Source organism: Periplaneta americana, chromosome 2 (assembly GCF_040183065.1).
Source record: "Periplaneta americana isolate PAMFEO1 chromosome 2, P.americana_PAMFEO1_priV1, whole genome shotgun sequence".
NCBI classification, from domain to species: domain Eukaryota; kingdom Metazoa; phylum Arthropoda; class Insecta; order Blattodea; family Blattidae; genus Periplaneta; species Periplaneta americana.
In genome coordinates, this window is record NC_091118.1 from 109473240 (window position 1) to 109498075 (window position 24836).

The 24836-nt window shown below is 34.8% G+C and overlaps 1 protein-coding gene across 1 annotated transcript in view; it reads left to right on the forward strand.

Annotated features, from left to right (window-relative positions):
• Nucleotides 1-15975, forward strand: part of LOC138694496 (trimeric intracellular cation channel type 1B.1) — a 60872-nt gene extending 44897 nt beyond the window's left edge. The window contains exons 4-8 of the mRNA XM_069818271.1: nucleotides 4301-4389; nucleotides 7685-7772; nucleotides 9830-9950; nucleotides 13971-14138; nucleotides 15450-15975. Coding sequence (XP_069674372.1) covers nucleotides 4301-4389; nucleotides 7685-7772; nucleotides 9830-9950; nucleotides 13971-14126 — 454 coding nt within the window. The 3' untranslated portion in view covers nucleotides 14127-14138; nucleotides 15450-15975. The remainder of the gene's footprint in view (nucleotides 1-4300; nucleotides 4390-7684; nucleotides 7773-9829; nucleotides 9951-13970; nucleotides 14139-15449) is intronic.
• The last annotated feature ends 8861 nt before the right edge of the window (nucleotides 15976-24836 follow it).

Consider the following 24836-nt stretch of genomic DNA (forward strand, 5'->3'; position numbering starts at 1 on the left):
TATTCCCCACAACATGCAAGAAGTTACTAATAACTACTTACCAAAATCACATTAATCATCTAACAACAACCACCTCTATCACAGTAATCACCCAACAATAATCTTTAACATATATCTAGCTAGGTATTTCCACCGCAATAATCACCTAGTAACAAGTACCTAATCACAATAATCTAAAAACGACCATCTTTATCACAATAATCACTTACCAACAACGACAATAATCATTTAACACCCATCAGAATAACAAACCTGACAGCAACCATTACCATTAACAAGAACTTATCACAACAGTCATCACCATATACTGTAATAAGCTAACAAAACTATATCCACCATAATAACCATCTATCAACAATCAAATCAACAATACCTGCGCCAAAATAATTGCCTAACAACTATCATCACCATGACATAGTCAATTAATAACAAAACCTAATTAATGATAATAATAAATCATCATAAATGTAATAAGTAACAAGCACTTCTGCTATCATAAGCCCTAACAACTACCACTACAGTATTGGTATAATAAATAAGTAACAATCATCTCACATCACCACAACTTCTAACACCATCAGCACTACCATATCAATGCTACTATCCTACTTAATACAAGTATATTAAATTTTTATCTTCTAGTTCTCTCATTCTGAATAATGTGTACATGAATAATCTTATGTACAAGCTTAATACAGAATGTTCACTTACGTAATGTAGGTCGACTGGTCTGTGTGCAACTGGCATGAAGGAAACATACATCAAACCATGTCCCTTATGGTTGACAGTCTATTTCAGTCTCTCTGTAGGAGTGGTTGTGTTGACGTTATATTGCATGTTATTCTTCTGTGATTGTGTTAGTGAAGTGTTTAGATTAGCTTGGTTACATGGTCCCACAGAAATTTATATTAGAACAAAGGATTTTCATGGTAGAGACTTATCTGAAAAGGAGTGATTGCTGAAAGGTAAAAAGACGATTTGCAAGAAAATTTCATAATGTTACCATTCCACATAGCAACAGCAGCAAAAGACCACTCCTAAATCTAAATTTAAACACTTCACTAACACAATCAGAAGACTAAAAGGCAATCTAACGTGAACACAACTACTACTACTACAGAGAGACTGAACTGGACTATCAAGTGTGTGGGAATTTGCCGCATGTTGCATGGCCATCATACCGGTCGCTTGCCATCCAGTCGATCTACATTATGTAAGCGAATGCTCTGTATCGCTGGCGAATCTACATGAATATCAGCAGCCATTAACAATTGCGAAGCCTTTTATGAAGCATTGCTGCGAGAACTAACTCATCTCAGATTTCTTAAAGAAAAAGAGGGGAAAGGTGGGAGACATGATTCAGACGCCACCTCTGACTGAAATACCTCACTTTCCAAAGACCCCAGGAATGAATTCCTCACAGACTACAGAGAGTCAGTAATCAGTAATGTAGCAAATAACGTTAATACAAAGTGTTAAAGAGTTTGATCGTCGTCACTTGTTCATCCACAAATTCTAAGAGCTAACCTAATGAATGTTTTTTTTTCTTCCATATTTCGTACTTGAAGTCATTACATTTGCAAAGTAGAAACATAAATATAAACAATTTTACTCGAAAAGTGCCTATAGTTTATTTGAAGTAATGCGTTAAAATTTCCCGAAATCGGTTCAGATAATTTTCATATTGTAATAGAAATGCCTTAGAAATCATAGTCTCATTACTGAGATAAATTGGAGACTAGTGTTATTGGCCTTACATTTACAGTAACTTTAAATAGCATCATTAATTTTATTACTGTCTTTACGAAGTTAGTAAAGAAAAGAATATCACCATTTATATACAATATAATATAAATATACAACAAGATTATCACTAAGCACTAATTAAAATTGTAACCTGAGCTAACAGCCAAGCTCACAAAGCTTAATACAACTAAGCTCTCTCACTGCTTGCTTTCACAATATTGCCATGAATATCACAAATACTAGTGCTTAATATTCGATCTTCTCATCAGTTATCAGTATCAATGTTATTAGTATGAATATTTTATACTGCTTGTCAATTAGTAGGGTTCACACGCTATCAGTATTAGTCATTATTGAAAATCCTGTTAGTATTGTTGATTTTTTTTTCCAATGGTAGCTACTAACTTGACTTGCATCATTCACCCAAGCATCTTCCTCCAGGTCTATGAGAAATGCGCCATAACTGTATGTACATCTTTTTTTGTCGCCATAGCATTGCTCTCAGTGTACCATGGAAGGCAATCTATATAGCACTAGATGATAATGATTAATGGAGCGATGGTTGAATGCCAGTAAGAGAAAAAAGTATCTCACAAAAACTTACCACTAAGCACAATTTTTGTCTACCACAAACTCCACTTGGACCTACTGTGATTCGAACCCTGTCTCCAGCTTGGGAAGTCGACGTTCTAGTCCTTTGACTAATGGTGAATCGTATTACTAATTGTGTAATGCCAGCTTTAGAGATATCTTTCTATCATTCGTTTGTATGTTATTCCTGTGGTCATTTCACCAATACTGAAACATCATGAAGTAAAATACACGAGTAAAATTATAGTTTTGTCCAAAAACAGGATAAACAGGTACTGTCTCCTTTCAAATTCAGTTATACTTTCCTCTACATATTATCATCCAATCATTACTTTGTACTGGTATTTTCCACTTCATTTCCGTACTACTACTTCCTTTGGCACTACATTAATTGAATGACAATACCATCGACTTTCCATGCCAAAGACCCATCTTTAAATTCCTGCAAGTCTAAATAATATTTGTGGAGGTCATCTGCGTTATCAGAGTAGGTTTTCACGGGGTTCTCCTGTTTCACGTATCGTGATTCCACTATTCATTGCCATCCATTAATGAAACAGATGGGCGAAGTCAGATCTAATGACCAGTGATAGATACAATAAATTACAGTAATTATTTACTTTTGCTGATGGCGCGTTTCTCGACAAAATTTATCGAGAATTTCTGGATTTGACTTGTGGAATATGTACGAACTACTAAAATTGAGCAGAAAGCAATAATAAACAACTCTAACCTTGTCACAGTTCTCAATCTCCTATCACTATGCTATCTCCTCATCTAAACCACTCTAATCTTGTCACATTCCTTATCCACACGTCAATTAGTTATCCCCTAACCTTTAACTTGCAATATTTATGGAAATATAATAACATAGAGGGTAAAACACAGTGCAACACGATCCCCATGATCAGACACTAACACTAATGTACCTGCCTCCATGACAGCACAAGACAAAATGAAAGACCAACTCATTAAAACATCACAGCGCCCTCAATACAAGGAACATCAAAACAAACACACCAACCTCACTCCCCCCTTGTCAACTATACTGTACAATGAAGTCTACCCAAGAATACATAAATTCTAACTACTAACTCAACTAAGTCTACAAACTAACTAACTGGTTTCAACTCAATTTTAGTGTTTTTTATGTATTTCCCGAGTCAAATCAAGGAGTTCTGAATAAATTTTGTCGAGGAAAAACACTGTCAACAAAAGTATGTGAATAATTATCTAAATACTGTAAAGTGGGGTGACTTTGAACACCGGGGTGGCTTTGAACAGTAATTTAGCGCCTTTTTAATTTGAATGCTGTACCCTATTCCGAAAAAACTGAACTAGTTTATTGACAACTTAAACAGTTTTTTCGCAATTGGGTACAACATTTAATTTAGAAAAGTGCTAAATTACTGTTCAAAGTCACCCCAGCGTTCAAAGTCACCCCACTTTACGGTAGCTCATTCATGAGAGATATTCATGATCTTTGTTCACTTTGTTACTACCTTACCATTATTTTCTGTTTCCTTCAGTTCTTTATTATCCTGTTCTTTCTATGTCTCTATCATCACATCCATTTCTCATTGTATTATATCATCACTCCACATTTTATTATATCATCATCACTTTATATTTCCCAGATTCATACACATCCTATCATCACATCATTCTTCATCCAATCCATTATCTTGTCATTAATGTCTGTTCCTTAAATTTATTACAGTCCTATCATCAAATGCATTCCCCACTTTATAATTGCTTCTTATTTCCCTGGGTTATCAACATCGTATCATCACTTTTTGTTACCTCCAAATCACGATCATCCTGTTATTTCTCCCTTTAATTATCATACTTTCAATACGCTGACACTTAAGTATCTTATTAATACAATGAACGAATGATATACACACAATAATATGTATGTTGTTATACCGGTAATATAACTAATATTCGTATTCTTCCACAGATGTAAAAAGGTATATGATGGTGTGACTCATGCCGCTAAGCTGTATCCTAATGCATATGTAATTATGATTCTCATTGGAACACTTAAAGGTAAGTTGTTTAAAAACACGCATGAATGCCCTTCTCGCAACTTTTAATAAAAGCTTAAAAGAAAGTATGAGATTTTACTACATTAGTTTAGTTATGAAAGGATCAGTTATATGCATCATCGTCATTATCATCTCGATCCTATCCTACAACATTCCAAAGGTTGGTAAAAACTTCGAGATACGTAAGTGTTTTGAGTTCCATGTAGAATAAATAGTTCTCGCATCTTAACTCATGTCAGTGAAATGCAATCGTATTTACTATAGCATCAAAGTGGTAACCTTCATAATGAATGAAGGAATACGTTCTTCAGTGCTATTGTTATTATAAATAAGGTATTATTTTATAAACACAACTTAAAATGGTATAAAGGACAAATAAATCAAGGTAAGCAATACATAACTATTTCAGCGCTGTGTATGATTTACATATACGAGTGCCACAGATTTGAATCTGGTGGAAATGGGATCACAATTCAAGTGTTCTATTTGAAGTTCTAATAAGCTCTCAAAGTTTTGACCAGATCATTGTAATCTTGTATCTACAGAATGTTTCAGAGTTCAACTGAAGAAATTTATCTGGTTATAGAGAGGTTGTAGACAAGCAATTTGATATAAGGAACCCAAAGTCTCCAACAAAAAATATTTGAGTTATCAATTATTAAAGTTGTTTACATTTGAAACTCATATTCCAAGTATTAAAATGAAATACATGTGTGGAATGGTATATGATGGTTTCGGACCTTATTAGGGATTACATGAAGTCCAACTGTTAAGAACTAATCAACTGCATTTTCAAAATTTGATCTTCACAGAATCTGTAGAATTTCCGGCAAATAATGAGACAGTACGCCTGTTTCACCCTCATTCGTTTTCATTATTGTACCTATTTTAGAATGAAATTATTGACATGAGGCTCTGGTGTAACGAAAAACAAAAGGTCAGACCTCAGACCAAAAAGTAGTATGTTTGAGTCTGACCATAGTAGTTTTTTTAATCCCAATAATTCTTATTTTATTGATGAGATATCCAAATTATTTCTTTTCTGAACCACCGAAATACGTATTGTAGTATTTATTTATTATGCTTTCGGCAAGAGTATACTATATAGTACTATCCATTGGCATGGATAAATATATAATAGGATGCGAAACTTACCGAGTTTCCCATAGCACATGCTAGAGGTGCTAATGTAGAAATTGATCTTTCTGCTACCTGTTGAGTGGAGAACTTATTACAACTAGCAGCGCACCAAGTAGCGAAAATAAAAACTAATTACTCCATGCATTTAGCAGCGCACCTGGTGACGAAAATGTTAAACTATGCAGAAAGTATTTCCTCCCACCCTCATCGATATTCAAAACTAACCCAATTTAAAATAAAACATTTACATTTTTATTCCTCACAGCATTTGCCACTGAAAATACTTACCAGAGCCAACAGGAAGATAAAAGAGACGATCTATTTTACACTACCCAGTTAAAATATAACCAGACAGAGACAGAAAATAAAGCAAAAGGTTAGATAATTGGAATTGTATTCTTTGGGTATTTAGTGTACAGCGCAATGGAAAAGTCTGCAAAAACTACTTAGATAGTTCAATTTATTATATTACTATTCTTTACAATACATTCAACAACACTATTTTTACGTCCATAAACATCATTTTTTAACATACACTGCTTATACACACACGTAGTATCACTTCATGTTCATTTATTAGCAAGTTCCTGGCTACTATCTTGTCTTCTCGAGCAACGTCTAAAACGAACGGATAAGTAGAGAACTCTGGGTAATGTACCCAACATGTAGTTCTGATGTTCACCACCTACGACATCGGGTGCTGATCATCTTATTTGAGCCCCCTGCCATCAAATGGTGCTGACCGCAGTTTCGCATCCTATTATATATTTATCTATGCCATTGGTTCACTACAGTTCATTTGAGATGAAGTCAATCGAATTGGACTCCTATGGAACTCAGTTAGGTATTTGTTAGAAACGTGCTGCCATTTGGTTGCAAATGTGACAAGTGCGAGTCCATCTGTATTATTGTTTTCATGCATTTTTGTCCCATTTTAATGTTTAAGTTGTAATTCGTTGTATATAGTTTCTAGTGGCTAAGCCAAAATAATTAATAAACTTAGAAAAATTACTTGATTTGGTGCAGAAAAATACTGTACTTAAGGGAGATTTCGTTACTTTGAACAATCCCTGTAACTTGTTTTCTAACTGACAGTGAGTAGTGAAAAAATAATTTTTCCTTTATTACAGATTACATATTATGTACTGTATTATACAGTAATACCTGAATATTGCTTAATTTCTCCTCTAACAAAGACGAAAAAGGAAAGTTCTTTCTTTTCTCATGTATCCATTTTGTTAAGATATTTTCTATTAAACAGAATACTGGTATGCACAATTTATGTACACTACAAGTTAATTAATAAACATAATTACTGTGACTTATCTAGAGTATTGGATATGCATTTCTCAAACTAAATTCCTTTTCACCCTTGTAAACAACTATTGTTATTATTACGTACATTACAAAATAACTACAGCTGGCATTTTAATATTACAACACTAGCTTAAAGTTACCAGTACATACCTTAAGTTAAATAAAAAAAGAAGTATGTGCTGAAGTTTGTCGATCTCATCCTCTGACAAACTATCTACAATTTTTACCGATTGTGCCAGATAGACATAGCAATATTATATCCGACATATTTCCAAATATATCGCTATGTCATGTTCAGGTTCAATCAGTGGCATACTGGTCCAAGAAATATTTCACGTCATTATGTGTAAGTTGAACCTGCAGACCCCTAGTTCCCTATCTCAAAATACTTTCCTACGAGCCCTCTACAACCCCTTAAATTTCTTCTGTTGAATTCTGAAATATCCTGTATATTAATTTTTTATTATTATGGTATTCACTGGATAATAAAAATGGAGACTGAATGAAGACAAATTATTTTTCATACAAATTAATATAAAAATCTGTGCTTCAGTGGCTGATCATGATAATATCTTTGAAAAATATTAGAGTGCAAGAGGTCAAATGACTTTATTGTCAACGCCTGGCATTAGACAACAACAACAACAAATTAATACAATCTGAAGTGGCTATAATATTTCTGAAGTACGAATATGCTGTAAACTATAATAAAATTTATTCTATTGTTTGATTCTGAAATGGTAAATTTTATATATTAGAACTCATTCTGTGTAGGATTTATTTTGTGCATTAAATATTTTTTTTTGTGAACAAGAACTTAATTTAATTTAATTATACAGGTAATGGTGCTGGATTCACAAAATTATTTGAACGGTTAATCAGAGGAGTGTGGACACCCACAGCAATGGAATTCATGCAGCCAAGTTTGTAAGTACAAGAAATGTACCACCTGCTTGTGACTATTTGAAACTTTAAAGATTATATTTATTTCTCCAGTAAATGTGACACTAAAACTTAACGAATAAGATATTGCTCCTAGACAATTGAGGCCAACTAATTAAACTAGTTAACGGTAATATTTTGTCCATTAAATTTAACGTGGAGGTACAGCTATAATATAAACAAACACAATTTTAAAAAATCACTTCATCTAGGCTCTTTCATTTTGCATAAAATTAAATTCAACTGAATATATGTACACTGCTTTATATTGTTGCTTACTGCTTAACCATTCTCACTGTCGAGTTAGATGATCCTGAGTACCCTCCACAACCAAACCACTGTCCTGCACTGCCTACTGTATTCCTTTAAACATCATCTTGGTACTATCCAGTGGTTGTACATCATTTGATCATCTTTCTATTGTACTTATTAAGTTACATCCATATTTCGGCTTTAACATTCAAAATTATCTAAATTCCTATAATGGAATGGTGACAGAGTGAGACAAGAAGCCTACTGCCTTGGAGCTCACATAGATTTTATCCCCACGGCTTCAAATCCTCTTGCAAGGATGCGCATTCGCGTATCTTTTAGCTGTTTTGCCTCCCTCCCCCCCTCTTTAAACTCATTCATTCATTCTATAGTCATACACAGAACATAACCACCAATTTAGATGCTTACTATCTATCCAATCTGCTATATTCTTCTCCACATCTGTTCCTTCTTCGTATCTTCGTTCTGGACTCTACTAGTCTTACAAATTCGGATACTTCACCAAAGTACTTTATGCATGCAGTTGTTCTTACTACCTTTTCTTAAAAATGCAGAACTCACACCTACAGCATGGCAAGGTCCACATTTTTTTTCCTATGTGAAGCTTAACTTTTATGGAAATATATTATGTCTGTCTCACCAAATGCTCTTAAGGCAGCTAGTCACTAATCTACCTCGGTAAATTCTATATTGTATTTCTCTGTAAGAAATTTAACCCAACCTATTTTTATATTTTTTCTTATTACTCATTTACTCTTTCTCTAAGCTCTTAAGCCTTTGAGTGAAGAAGAGGAGTAGGGAAAAATTCACCTGGTAGGGAAAGGCAAGTACGGTATGCAGTTTAAGGAAATATGTGAAAAGTATGCTTTTACTGAGTCAGAAAGATCGTAAATTTACGAAAACTTTAGGTCTAACCCTCTAGAGTAAGGTAAAGAATGTTTCAAAGCAGAATAATATTAATAAGTTCATTCTCATCAACAGAATGCTATTCTAACCTCATGTAGAGTGCATTTCTTTTAAGGAGTAAAGAGCTGCGATATAAACAGTAACTGTTACCATACCTTAAAGGTTCTACCAATACTTTGAACAGTGTCAATCTTGTTTTAAATATTGGAAATTGTATTTATAAGCACTACTTTTTTTTTTCTAAAAATATAACTAATGTAATGCAACCAATACACAAGTTATAGTGGCCAAATGGGGAATAACGATATTTGATATATGGTTAACATCTTGATGTATCATAACTACCAATAAGTGCTGTTCATTTAGTCAGTAAGTAGTTCACATTGTCACCAGTATCATTTTACACCACCACCACCATTTCATAATTTCATTTCTATGTAATGTACATATGTGAAGGTAACTTGTAAAACTGAATAACATGTTCGACATCAAAACGATATGCAACCACTCTTTTATTTTACATTCAATGACGACAGTAAATTCCCTATCTTACGGTGGCATTAATAGTGATCATCTTGCCAACAAACCAAACTGCTCATGTTTTGGTTAAATAGTATTTCTTTACTATCTTCACGCATAAGTTAATCTCATGAAATCTGGTGTTACACTTCGAATAAATATTACCTGTTTTCGTAAAAGATTGAAATACAGTAATAATTGAAGGTGTTAGTTTGTTCATTGTTAGTGTTCTTCATTCTGACAATTGAAACTGGTCTTTTAGATGGTTAAGTTATGGCTGAACTTTCAATATTTGTTAAAGAAATACCTTTATATTTTACTAAACATAACTAATTTAATTTCAGCCCAACAAAAGCCTGCATAGTGGCGTCTGTTATATTTGTTCTCGACAAGAAGACTGATCTCATCTCAGCTCCACATGCTCTCGTATACTTCGGAATTGTAATATTCTTCGTTTACTTTAAGGTAAGATTATATCAGTAACAAGAGACGAATCCAGAACATTTTCAAGAGTGTGGAGACAAATAAAGTACTTCAAAATATTATTTTTTATAATGGCACCAGTTATATCATATATTATATTATAAAGTGGATAACTTCCGCATTCTGAATGGTTTTTGAAGTAACAAATTTTAATTGAAATATTTCTTATGTTGTGGTGTAGAATATGTGTAGATGTATATAGTGTGTCCATGATGTTATGTTGTTTAGTCAACTGTCAGAAGACAGGTCTGAACCTCACAAATAATACCAACATGGCACCACTGATGAGGCAACTAGGCCAGGAGATAATGGGCAGGGTGGTCAGTTCCTCTTCCCCTCAATTGCATACAGTGCTGATTAGCTACATATTACACTAATCAGACTTTAGATGTATATGTTGTGATGGGATTTTAAATCAAGTTCATTTTAAAGAAACATGTTAGAGATGTCAAACAGCCTCTAAGTTTTAATGACTGAATAACTGTCCGAGTTTTTACTGTATATTCGCTGAAGTTCGATGTGGGCTCCTCTGGTAGCGCAGCAGATATTTAAGAAGTACTTTTCTTTCAATTGCATCCTCTAGTAGGTTATTTACCGTTGATGAAATTGATAGATGAAGACCTCCCTCAAAGAAGGTTGTATATCATATGATATATACATCCTTCTTTGAGGGAGGTCTTCATGGTATTTGGCGAGATGAGTCCAAGGATTCAACATGGGATTTTCTGACATTTGGCTAACAGTTTCGGAAAACCTTGGAAAAACGAAAGTAGGTAGAGTGGGATTCGAACCCTTGCCCGAGCATCTAAGCAGCCCAATTCCAGTTACGACCAACATCAACAAGAGTGACAGGTGTGATAGCTTCTCTTATTTGCTCTTTCAAATGTTTAAAGTCGTTAATGGGTGCACTACACACCCTTTGCTTGACATAAACCATAAGTAAAAGTCCAAACGAGTGGAGTATGGAGAGTGTGGTGACTATGGTTTCAATCTGTTCCTTTCGATCCACCTCTAAGAAGAGGTTTCATTTAGGAATTTCCAAATTACACTAGAAAAATATTATAAGCACTATCTTGCTAAAAGATTATACTGACATTGGGAATTTGGGGTACTCCAAACAAGAAGGGACCACTCACTTTCTCTCTTGTCAGAGCACACCATACATTTTACTTCTGGATTATTGTGCTTGTATTCATAAAGGCTATATGCAAATAAGACGAAGAGCATGGTCATAGGAAGAAAAATACAAAAGATAAACTTGCCAATTCTAAATGAGGCAGTAGAGCAAGTGCACAGCTTAAAATACTTGGGATGTATTATGTATAAGCAGTAACATGACCAGCTGCCAGGAAATCAAATGGAGGATAGCAATGGCAAATCAAGCTTTTAATAGAAAAAGGAACATCTGCAGACCTCTGTAAAAAGAATTAAGGAAGAGACTAGTGAAGTGCTTTGTATGGATTGTGGCATTGTATGGGGCAGAAACATGGACATTACGACTAAGTGAAGAGAAGTGAATAGAAGCTTTTTAAATGTGGATATGGAGAAGAATGGAACATGTGAAGTGGACAGACAGAATGAGAAATGAAGCTGTGTGGGAAAGAATGATGTTCAACTGATCAGGATGAGGAAAAGGTATTGGTTGGGTCACTAGCTGAGAACAAACTGCCTACTGAATGATGCACTGGAAGAAATGGTAACGGAAGTAGAGTTCGGGGTAGAAGAAGATATCAGATGACAGACGACATTAAGATATATGGAACATATGACGAAACAAAGAGAAAAGCAGAAAATAGGAAAGACTGGAGAAAGCTGGGTTTACAGTGAAAGACCTGCCCTTTAGCAGAACACTAAATGAAAATGAAGTACAAGCACACATACACACACACAGATACATACATACATACATACATACATACATACATACATACATACATATATATTCATATAACAAGAGAAACGAACAAATAAAAAAAAAAATGATGCAAATCTATTTAATATAAATTAAACAACTGAAAAATAAACAGAAAATTAGCTGAGGCACTTACATAGAACGTATGTTACTAATTACAAAAAAACATAACTTACTGATATACGAGCTAGTACTGTGTATATCACGTCGTCAAAGGAATGTTTGATGACTATGAAAGTCATGAATAGACCAACATGGGTACGCAATCAACTGAAAAGTGCTTGTAGAAGGAAAATAAACAAACTGATTTCAATTATGAGTCACATCCATCTGCTGCAGAAAAGTAACTAAATGAAATAATCTCGATTGTGATGTTATATGCAACAAACAGCATCATCACTTCCATGGGTATGGTCTTATAAAAATGTTGGAACAACTGTCTTTAGCAACCAAATTCAGTGATCTAATTTTTAACACGAAACATCTATATCCGGCCTACAAGAACAGAAAAATTGTATTGTTTTGACATGAAAGTTTTACTCTGGCATCACTCATAGTACCATGAAAATAGAAGTGTAAGATGAACTTCGTGCCTCATGGTTTTCCACGTGGTCCGTATTGATAATTTTCTATTTAATGTGCTTTTAGCTTTTCTCAACTTTGGGCTAGGAACTAACATAAAGGTTAAGATGAATTCCAAGAGTCCTTGCAAGAATGCGATAACCATTGTGTACATCTATACTTTCCTTCTCCCTCTTTTCATTCATTCATTCACTCAAAATTCTACACGGTTCTATCCCTCTGTGATAACTATTATGTTACCGGTACGGCCATTTTCGGCTTTTCCCCTTCAAAATTCCCTCGAATTCCTTCAAAAGAGTGGTGAATAATGGTATGAGACAAGTGGCCAACAAGCTTGGAGCTCACATAGGCTCTTTCTCATAGCCCCAAGTTCCATTGCAAAGACATGTGATTGCGTACCTTTTAATTATTTCTCCATTTCCCCTTCTTTCATTGTGTCATCCACACGGTCCATCAAGCTTTATTATCTAATTATTGGATAGAGTATAATATATGGGGGGGGGGGGGGTGCAAAAGTAGGTATATAGTAATACAATGTACTTTTATTAAGTGCAAATGAGGATTACATACCACTTGTAGTTACATGACATCAATCAACATCAATTTAACTTCCTGATTGATCTGTTATTGATTGTAATTCTCATTTGTATTTAATAAAACTATATTGTATTACTGTACACTTACTTATACACCACCTTGTATATCCATCCTGCATGTGTTAGTATTTATTTAATCTTTAAATTCATCCTTACCTAATCTAAAAATTACATACCAATAATAAAGGCATTTCACACAATGCAAGAGATTTCATAAATCCCTGTCACTTTACATTCTGAAAAATAATATGACATAAAAAGCCATCTTCTTAATTAAAAACAGAGCGATTTGCGTATATCCACTATATGTGTACTCACAAGAAATAATACTGTAATCAAATACTAAAATACTATAATTGCATTTCAGTATTTCATCAGTATGATACTAGTTTCATTTCCAATTAATTTTCTAGTCAGTCATTTTGAGTGAGTAGCCTATTGATAAGATGGTGAAAAGATGCTTGATTGCTAACAATGGTACTGCACCTTTCACAAGTAAATAGCGTGCGTGCGTGCGTGCGTGTGTGTGTGTGTGTGTGTGTGTGTGTGTATCTATTCATGTCATTTCATTTGCGTGATTCGGATTCTGCATATTGCGAAAAGATGGCAGGATTGTGACATTTTCAAGTTGTACACCACTTTGGCGGGCCACCCTGTGCATAACATGTAGGCCTATCTGTGGAGAGTTTACTGGGAAATACAAAATGCAGTCAGTGTAACGCCTGGGACTGATGTATCTTGCAAATCTTATCATGTACTAAAAACTAATGCAATTTTGCGGCACTCTACAGATGTTTTGTAGCACACGAGAGTCATTATAGAACTACACTAACATTGTGTACATTACTTTTGTGTCATTTACATCATATTTGATAATACAATGAATTTAATTTACGTTTGATCTCTTTTCAGCTGTCATCACTCCTTCTGGGAATCCACGATCCATTTGTGCCATTTGAAAACTTGTTTTGTGCTCTATTCCTGGGAGGAATCTGGGATTCTCTTGCAAAGCTGCTTGGTCGTGGTGGAAATAAGGATGAGAAAGGAGACGCAAAGAAGAAGGACTAATACCTTATCTAGGTGTGTACTTCCTGGGTTTTTCTATCAGTAACATAGTTTGAACATGTAGTAACTGTAACAGAGGATAATAGTTTCAGTGGACCAATATTGTCGGTTAGTTACCATTATTGTCATTAAATAAGAGGTTTGTTCAAAGTAGTTGGCTTCTTCTTCTTCTTCTTCTTCTTCTTCATAATAATAATAATAATAATAATAATAATAATAATAACAATAATAATCAATTTCAAGGTTTAAACTATATTTGGTTTGTTCTGATCTCAGGAATTCTTGAGACCTAAAATTGATCATTCCAGGATATCTTTGGACCTACCACATTTCTTCGTCCTGTTGGCCTGTATTGTAGTATTATCTTCGGAATATGGCAGTCATCCATTTTGTTGAGATGTTCTAATCAATTTGATTGATTCTGCCATTGCCAACTCCGCGAGAAGAGGAGAGGGAGGAGTAACACCATCGTAATAAAATCCTGCATTCATCTGGCCTGAATGTAGTACCCAATAAGGGTCCCCAATACTTCGGTACAGGTGACATGATCAATGGTCTCAGAGGAGGAATAAGTTACAGGCTGACCTCAGCTAGCTCAGAGTGCTGACCAACCAACTGGACAAAAACTCAGACTTAACATTAAGTCTAAAGGTGGCAGCTCCACCATACGTCTTACCTTCCAAAATGTCAGTAACATATCCAGGGGACATTCTTAATACTAAACTGTCTTAGCTAAGAGGAAGTCGGAGGTATCAAACAATGATTAATTTCTTGATAATAAAAATTCATATCATATCTCCTTGAAAGGTACCAGTACGTAAATCTCAAACACTGTTTTAAAGAATGCGGCAAAGAAAATAATAGTTAATCCAAGATATACTTAAGTTCAGACCATTTCTTCAGTTTATTTTGAGGGGAAACGGTATCCTTTCTGTGAAAATGAATAGACAGATTAAGTTGGTATGTATCTTGGTTTTATTTCATGCTCCATTTTCTGATAGTTTAAAAAGATTCCCACTCAAAAAACTGAATAGAGGGCTATTTACCCCTGGATTGTTTTGTTTTCCGAAGGTCCATATCATATTGTTCACAGGAGTACAATGATCTTACAGACCTTTTGTAGACATTTCTTAGGTTGCTGAGTAGTGTTTTGCGTAAAACAATGAAAGATTTTAAACTTACATCCCCTTACCATAGTACGGTGAATCTCCATGAGGGTTTTGGTGAATGCTTGAAATGATAATTGAATTAGTTATGAAAATCTAAAAGTTCTGATCGCGTTGGTCTGTATGGGCATAATTTTACATTATTTTCTCCATGTTGCAGGTATACATTCGCACCAAGTGAGTGAGGAGAAACCAAAACACAGAACTAGTCATGATGCTGCACTTTGGAAGGTGTGGACGCACAGCACAAAGAGGAAACACCACAGTGAAGCAATGAAATTCCTATACATAAACTGTTTTAAACGTTATTTATACAAAGTGTTTTGTATACATCCTTTTTATTCATCATGATCTACATATATAGTCCATGTCATACATAACAAACATGTCCTTATTCTCTCACATCACAAACATGTATTACATTATGTGTATTTTACTGTTTTAACACGGCTTATCAGTTCGTTGCACATCAGCTGATCTCGGTGGGTGCGATCTGGCAGTGGAATGAAGTGGTGAGCCTCTTTTAAATACTCAACGCATTCATATACGTGAACTGTGATTATAATACTGCTATGTTGATGTGTGCTCGCACTAGTATGTATGACATTAACTGTATTCATGTAGAAGTAACTAGATATAAATTTCCTAATAAAATATACCACCAAAGGCATTATACAACTGGAAAATTATGTAAGATTTTATTCCATTTCACTAGTCTGTAAGAATATGTTTATCTCCTCACTCTGTCCAATTTTCTCCACATTCTTAATCTTGTACAAGTAGGTGACATGTAAACTGTATTCGAGTTGCCTAATAAATTCATTGTGGTTGGTCTTACTTGTCCTGCCAGTTTCCCACAGTGAATAAAAATGCATTCAAGAGCACGAAAATTATAACTGCTGGCAAGATTATTGACTAGTCGTCATTTGCATAGAACTGTTTTCGTTACAGATGTGACAATCCATTCTATATAAATTCGTAAAATTTTGTACTGGTAGCCGAATATTCTTAACCATTTGATTTCTATGCTTCAGCTTCTGAAAAGTGCATGGTATGAACTGAGTGGCTCAGTGCTAGAGTTGCCTAACCACAAATTTTTAAGCCTCTGATTTATGCATAGAATGACTGTAAATTATCATTTATATGTGTGGCAAAGTATTTGTACTAGATGAATATTAGATATGGTAAAGGAGAAATAATTTTCAATTGAGAGCATATAATTTAAAAAAACGACATCTAAGTTTAGACTTCAATAACTTTTTTAAGTGTAATTGTGGTTTAGGCAACTCTGGCACCGAGCCACTCAATTGATCGTGTGAAAAGATAATGTTTGGACACAATTTTTTGTGTTATTCTAATCTTCCAATAATCCATTACCATCTTATTATCGCATCCACTCAATAAAGAAGAAGTGCTCTGATCTTACCAGCCAGCACTACATGTTCACTGGCACATAGCTGTAGCATCAACGAGCTACTCGAGCTAAACGCATATCAAGCAAGAGAGAAAAAAGTAAAGAAAATACGCAAGTTATTTTCGCCTCCAAAGTTCATTATATTATCATGACTCACAGTGCACAAAATTTTCCTTCCATTTTAGTAGTAAAATGGTTATTGGCTTTTATTTTTAATACCCGACAGTATATTTCTGCCAATATTTATACAAGAGTAGAAAACGTCTAATACAGGGTTTCCGAGAATGAATGGTGGGGTTTTACGAGTTTACTGTGAAGGATGTATTATGTTTATGGGTTCAAGATGTTGTAATTAGTTCAGTAACTCAAACAGTTTGCTTTGACGCCATTGTGTATCTTATCACATTTCTGTCATAATAAGTTATTGTTACGTAACTGAACATTAATTTTTTTAGTAGGTTATTTTACGACACTTTATCAACATCTTAGGTTATTTAGGGTCTGAATGAGGTGAAAGTGATAATGCTGGTGAAATGAGTCCGGGGTCCAGCACCGAAAGTTACCCAGCATTTGCTCTTATTGGGTTAAGGGAAAATCTCGGAAAAAAACCTCAACCAGGTAACTTGCCCCCACCGGGAATCAAACTCAGGCCATCTGGTTTTGCAGTCAGACGTGCTAACCGTTACTCCACAGGTGTGAACTTTAACATTAGTAAATTTGCGTTGTGTGTTATTACAGAAATCACAGCCTGCATATAAACAATTTGTACAGAAATTCCCATTGTTTTCTTCAAACTGTTTCTTTGTGTTATTTGAAATCTTTACCGTACAACAAAAAGCTGCATGTGTCTTATGGTTGGTGGAACATAAATCCGTGATTGTGGTACAACGGCAATTCAGATGCGAGTACAACAAAGTTTCTCCACATGAGAATATCAGGTGATGGCACAAACAGTTTAAGGAGACCAATAGCATACAAAAAGGAGAAATAACATGAAGGCCCAGAACATCAGAAGAAAATGTCGAAAGACACCGACAGTCCTGTGTTCAGAGTCCTCAGAAGTCTGTTCCATGCCATAGTCTACAGTTAGATATTCCTAAATCAAGTGTGCACAACGTCATGCAGAAGAGATTGAAATTACATCCCTATAAAATTCAACTCTTGCATGCAATAAAACCACAGGATAAGTTACTTAGGGCTGAATCTGCTGCTACATGCTACAAAGAATTGATGATGAACTAGAATTTCTAGAGAATATCCTCTTCTCCGATGAGGCCACATTCCATTTAAATGGTTGTGTTAATCGACACACTTGTGTTATTTGGAGGTCGGAAAATCTACATGTGATACACGAACACATTCGATATTCTCCTAAGGTCAACGTTTGGTGGGGTCTAATGCACAACAAGATTTTTGGTCCATTCTTTTTTGTTGAAACAAACATAAACTTCATTGCATATATGGACATGCTACAGAATTTCCTGTTTCCTCAAATCGAGCAAGTGGAAATGGAGTTGCAAATCATCTTTCAACAGGATAGAGCACCATCCCATTTTGCAAACCATGTTTGAGAAGAGTTAAATCATTGATTTCCAGACCGATGGATTGGCAGAAATGGACCCATCCTGTGGCCTACTAGAAGTAGAAACTTACATGCTATTTCCCAGAAGGTGAAGGTATAAGCAGGGATTCTAGGATGCAGAATTTTGGGCTCCTACTTTTTCGATGAATTTTTGCGTGAAGAGTTAATCTATCCCTTGCCATTCTTCACCCAAACCTCCAGGATCCAGATTTACCTAATGATTCCATCTGGTATCAGCAAGATGGGGCTCCTCATTATACTGCTCCAGTACGGCAATATCTAAATGAAGTGTTTCCTAATAGATGAGTCGGAAGAAGAGGATTTGTAGAGTGGCCTGCAAGATCGCCGGATCTTTCCCCTCTTAATTACTTTCAATAGGGTTATTTGAAATGTAAGATATTCACTATGAAGTCTGCTGATGTTGTTGAGTTGAAAAGAAGAATATGAGTGGAGTGTAGAGAAATACTAGCAGCAGTCATTGAAAATGTTAAACAGGAATTCGTTCTGCGTCTTTCACATTGCCGGACTGTACGTAAATGGGCAACATTTTGAACATATTTAATTGACTGAACATTTGCTTATGTAACACATTTATTTTGTTATCATAGCAACATTTGTAATCTAAAACAATTGATAGCTTGTGCAACCATGGAGAATAATAAAATCTTTCAGGTCAATCAATCAATCAATCAATCAATCAATCAATCAATCTTCTTAATGTATCCAGCTTTTTGCTGACAACATAAAGCCCACTATAGTTCACTGTAGTCTTTTCAGTTGTTGTTTTTCATGAGAAATGAGGGGTATTTTGATCGGTGTTCATTATAGATGCCTGTTATAGATAGATAGAGTTGGGGTGTATAATATACAGAAAAATACAGAGTGTCATTTAAAAATATTTCCCATGACGTCACAACTCGTACAACAATGATATCAAGAATAGTTTGTTTTTGTGAAAAGTGTCTTTTAAAATATATTGTTTGACGTGTTCAAACGTTTTTTTTTAAATATTTCCATTTAGTTGTAGCAGAAACTATGCATGACTTTTGAAACACACTGTATAATATTTATTAATTACTCAAGAATGATTGATCTGTATATTTGCGAATGTATTTCTGAAAAAACATAATGACGTCAACAAAAGAATTAGTCTAGTTTATGAGTAACCATGCAAACAGTCACATCCCACTCCATGAAATAAAAGTGCTGAAAACTATGCCATTAGGAGAATTATTATTATTATTTTTTTTGTACCTCTGGTGTTATTAAAAATAGCATTTCTTTTAATATTACGAAAATCCGCAATTTTTCTTTGGTGGCAGAAAAAGAACGGCATGGATGTATGTTTATATATGTAAGCTACACCTTCATGAGCAATAGGCATCAGAAATCAAGATGATAATCACATTAATTTTTATCATTAAAAACAACATTTTTTTCCAGTAATACCAGTTGACAGAACTACTGTAGACCCCTATACTCAACACCAAACAATCAAAGATGGCTGGCACTTCAATGCTACCAACCTTGAACCTAAAGCACTAAATTAATGTTCATGGCTTAAAAAAGTGATTTGATGAAAACATTAACTTCACACACAACTCACTATATAAAGGAATAATAATTATATTTCCAATGGACCCGTCGACCAACAGCAGGTGTGGTCCTCCAGACATTCTGGGGGTTGTGTGTGTGAATGAAGTAGCCACCAAAACGTTAAAATATGGTGTTCACTTAAATCGGCTACAACTTGCCATTTTTCACTCCAATTTGAAATGAGTACCATTAAGGTAAAATTATCCGGAGGTAAAATAGTCCCCCAATCAGATCTCCGGGCGGGGACTACTTTAATGGTACAGAATCAACCAAGAAATGGATTCGGAACACCTCAAAATCTGTGCTTCAGTGGCTGGTCATGATAATATCTTTGAAAAATATTGGAGTGCAAGAGGTCAAATGACTTTATTGTCAAACGCCTGGCATTAGAAAACAACAACATATTTCTGGAACATATTAAGTTATAATCGCAATATAAAGTAATACGTACAATATGGCATCTGAGTAAAATTGGTGAATTTAATTTATAGAATAACTTGTCTCGCCTAACTAACATCTCAAATTGTGTCAACCTAACAGTTACAGAATGACTAATTATTGCGATAGCTGTACTGATAACATGCTTGTATTCAAGGAAGCATTGCCAGTAATGAAGTTAACAGCTTGAAAATCACTAAATGTAAGCCGGTGATCAAGTAATGGAGAAATGTAGAACTTGCAATTTACTACTTCACGTCACATTGTACCAACCATATGTGCGTTTATTGGACAAAAATCACATCACAGCAATATCGTAACTGCTTTCAAGACAGATGCAAAAACAGAACCAATAAACTTTAGATCTAAACTGCCCATTACATTCCACAGGCTGTTGCTACTTGTGATTATTATATCATTTAAAATCAAAAGGAAAAGAACTGTATTAAGAGGAGAGAACAGAGCAACTGAAGTACCCACGCAGTTAGATGAAACAATGGTAAGTCCGCACAGTAGTAAACAAGAATGGGGGAGAAATGAGAGAGACGAAATGGTGATAGCATCCAGAAATGGAGCAGTTTGGCACAGGAGGAGAAGTGGAAGGAATATTATATTTAAAAAAAAAATGCTTAGAAGAATGGAAGCAAGGTGTTTTCTCTCTTTTTATAGCCTGGTGCAGTGTAAAAAGAGGACAATAAAGGGATATGAATAATTGTATTGTATTTATTTACATTTCACAGTATTCATACATCGCTTTACAGCTAGAATATGGAACATGTCAACAGAAAAAAACACTGGTATGATAAATGGTTATCAGATTAATAGTGTGAAATAAGCAGATTAGAGGTATAAATAGGGTAGACATGTAAGAAGGGAAACCAATATCAATACTAAAACCAAAAAGGGTTTAGTCAAAATATATAAATAGTGATGATACCAATGACTAAAAAGATGAGTATATTAAAGATATTTTTATTAATTTGTCCTACAGAATAATATCTGTAATATTGACAATTAATATTTGAGGAGAAAAATTCGCTCTGGCGGCGGGGATCGAACCCTTGGTTCAAGGAGGATGGTTCGGTCTGGTGCTGTGGATTGAATTCGGCGTAGCTCAGTGGTCAGAGCGCTTGGTACGTAGAACCAAGGACCCAGGGTCGATCCCTGGCGCCAGAGCGAATTTTTCTCCTCAAATATTAATTAAAAAGATGAGGACAGAAATGCACGAAATCTTGGGAAAGTGTACAAAAAAATATAAGAAAGTAAAATGATGATGATGTGAAGGAAAGAACATTTAAAGTAGCTAGTATTAGTGTTAGTAAAAAACGTTCATTATTATTAGATTAAATATGAAAATATAATAATGCAACTGAGAAGGAAAGAATAATTAGGATAATGGTGAATGAAAGTTATGGGGGTACCAAATGCAGGAATGTCAAGAGCCACTATGACTTATAGTAGAATTCAAGACAATAAATATGCTTGTGTTGTTGTTTAGTCAATTGTCCGAAGACAGGTTTGAACCTCACAAATGACACCATTAAGGCATCACTCACGCGGCAACTATGCCAGGAGATAATGGATTACGTTGACCAGTTCCTTTCCCTCTCCATTGCATACATCGCTGACTGGTAACATAATACACTAATCAGACTTCAGATGTTCTTCTTCTGACACATATTGCCAAGTGAGATGTAGTGCCTGGTAACAGATGAACACTAGCATTCAAAGATATCTGACCCCTACTAATTGATAATGGCCGATACCAGTAGGCTACTTTTTTCGTGTAAGTGTGGCTTCTTTAGTTGTTACTTCTATGAATACATGGCAAAAATAATAATCTGTGTCACCAATCGTGCATAAATAAACCCACATTATAGAATAAAAAATTTCATTCCCCTCTTCTAATTGCAAAACAACACTGGGTTTAGGACAAAACCACTTATATTCAGCGTATTCCAAATCTCACCGGACCGGTGGACAACAATGACGTCATGCTGCAGCAAAATAGGAACAAAACTGCTGGAAGGATCGATGGCTGTCATGGCGACTGTATAAGTTGTCTGTGCTATGCTAGCAAAATTTTGCGAAATTTCCGTACTGCCATCTCATTCAAAGAAAAGAGAGCATAAACAATTTATTTCTTGAACCGGTAGTAATAACTGGTCCGTTGACATGTTCGCTCATAAGCCATTAACATACTGTTTTTATGTTGTGCTCATTACAAACAATGCAGCAGAACTAAAGCAGAACACACCACCATGACACAACAGTGCACGATGTCATTCGTCTGCTAATTCCTGCCCTATACAAGAACCAATCAGATTCACTGATGGCGGCTGATGGAGACTGCCACCTCTGCAAGCTGATGGCACCGGTGGAGCATCAGTGTCACCATTGGTGAAATTCGGAACACCATGATGCCATCAGATTGCTCACCGTTGAGATTCGGAATATGCTCAATGTCAATTATGAGAATAAATTATGCTTATCTACATCATTTTCCTCAACACATTTTTTAACTGTCTCAATAATAGTGTCACCTACTGAGAACTAGCAAAACCATTTCAAAGTTTGTCCACTTTTATATCTTTATTTCTGACTTATCCTGTGGTTAGTAAGTTCGCTTACTTACATGATCAGAAAATTCTACGTCAGATATCTTTGAACACCAGTGTACATATCAGCCAACTTCAATCAGAGGTAAAATCTACCATACAGAGTGAAAGGGGTATAATTGCTTTAATTTTAAGAACAGAATCTTTAAGTTGTAAGTAACCAAAAAGTCAATTGTCATTTTGCTATTTTAATAATGGTTTAGCTGAAAAAAAAAATTGTGTTTGAAGTTTGAATCCCATTTATGGTAAAACTATTAGGTACAGAGATGTATGAGTGGTAAGATATCAACGTAAAGAACACGCAGAAAAGAATATTCCTTTATCATTTCTTCGAAAAACGCTTCATTTGTGTAAATAACGTACAAAATTTAACTGATTAAAAATGTATTTACAGTGTGACGGAACCTTCAGGGAACTCTGGCATTGCTGCACTTAAGAGTTGCTCGGCAAGAGTACACTGTTTATCAGTGTTATGTTGTACCTCAGAAGTAGCAAGTCTTATGCCAGTCTGTTTGTAGAATTCTAAAGGTGAAGTCAATTAAGAACAATGCCAAAATTTACTAATCGTGAGTACCTAGATATACTTTTAATTTATGGGGAATGAAGCATTGCGCTGTTGCAATGTATTCACTTTCAATCTCTCAATAGGAACTCTATTTTTTCCATAATCATTATAGATAGAGAAACGGTTATTCAAACTTATCTACTAGCTTTATTCATATCTATTACTAGTTCAAATTAATGCAGTTATACCCCTTTCACCCTGTATATATTATTAAATCATTTACAAAGTCGAGTGGTTAAAAATAGAAATATGTCAATGTTCTATAAATATTACTCAATGGTATCTCTTCTAAACTAATGGGCATGCTTGTTTAATGATGTAGGTCTATTTATGGGTGCACACACTTCCGTGAAAGAGTCTTCCACCTCTCCCTCTGCACCTTTATTTAATACATGTTATGAGTTAAAAAACACATGTTGTGTTCTTCTTCATCTTAATAGTTTCCAAAGCTGGACGTATTATTTGAAGTGGATAGCAGATTCCTTCTTATGGTCAAACAACACTGCTAACAGTGAAACATGTAGTGAACACGTCTTGTACAGATTGAACCCACATGCTACAGAGAGAATTAAAGATATGTTCTACCAGGTGCGTCCAACAACTAGAGAAGACATGAAACAAAGAATTAGAGAAACCTGTGGGTCTCTCAGCTGTGTTGAAGTGCAATCACAGATGTTAGGAGGTGATCAGAACATTGTTTAGCACAGGGTGGCGTACATTTTGAACACTTACTATGAAGAGTGTACCTACATAAACAACATATAGCATTTCTCAGAAGATACCACTTTTGTTGCTTTGTGAGTAAACAATAAAAGTTAGAAAAAAAAGTTTCAGTAAAAGTTTTTTTCTTTTCAAAGGTAGTTTCCAATGGTACCTTCAATTACCACTGTTCTCATTTGAAATTTCGAAACTGACCACAGGTACCCCTACTTCCGGTTTGTTACGGGAAATGGTACTACCACCAATCGATTCTTCACATAGGTTTTGATTATCAAATTTTTTAATGAACAATCAGTATCACAGTTTTCGAGAAAAAAGGCTGATACGGATGGTCTGAAACACCTGGTGTATGTATGTATGTATGTATGTATGTATGTATGTATGTATGTATGTATGTATGTATGTATACATATATATGGGTCTGTTCAGCGTTAGTATCCGGACATTTCTCAGATATTTCAATTACAAAACTTGATATCACATACAGTATATAAATTAAACAACAAAGTTTCTGGTATGAATCTGTTAACTATTTATCCGTCTTGTATTTTTAGTTCTTTCATTAACATTTTCCCACTTGTATATTGAATAAAACACACATGTATCTTCCGTTA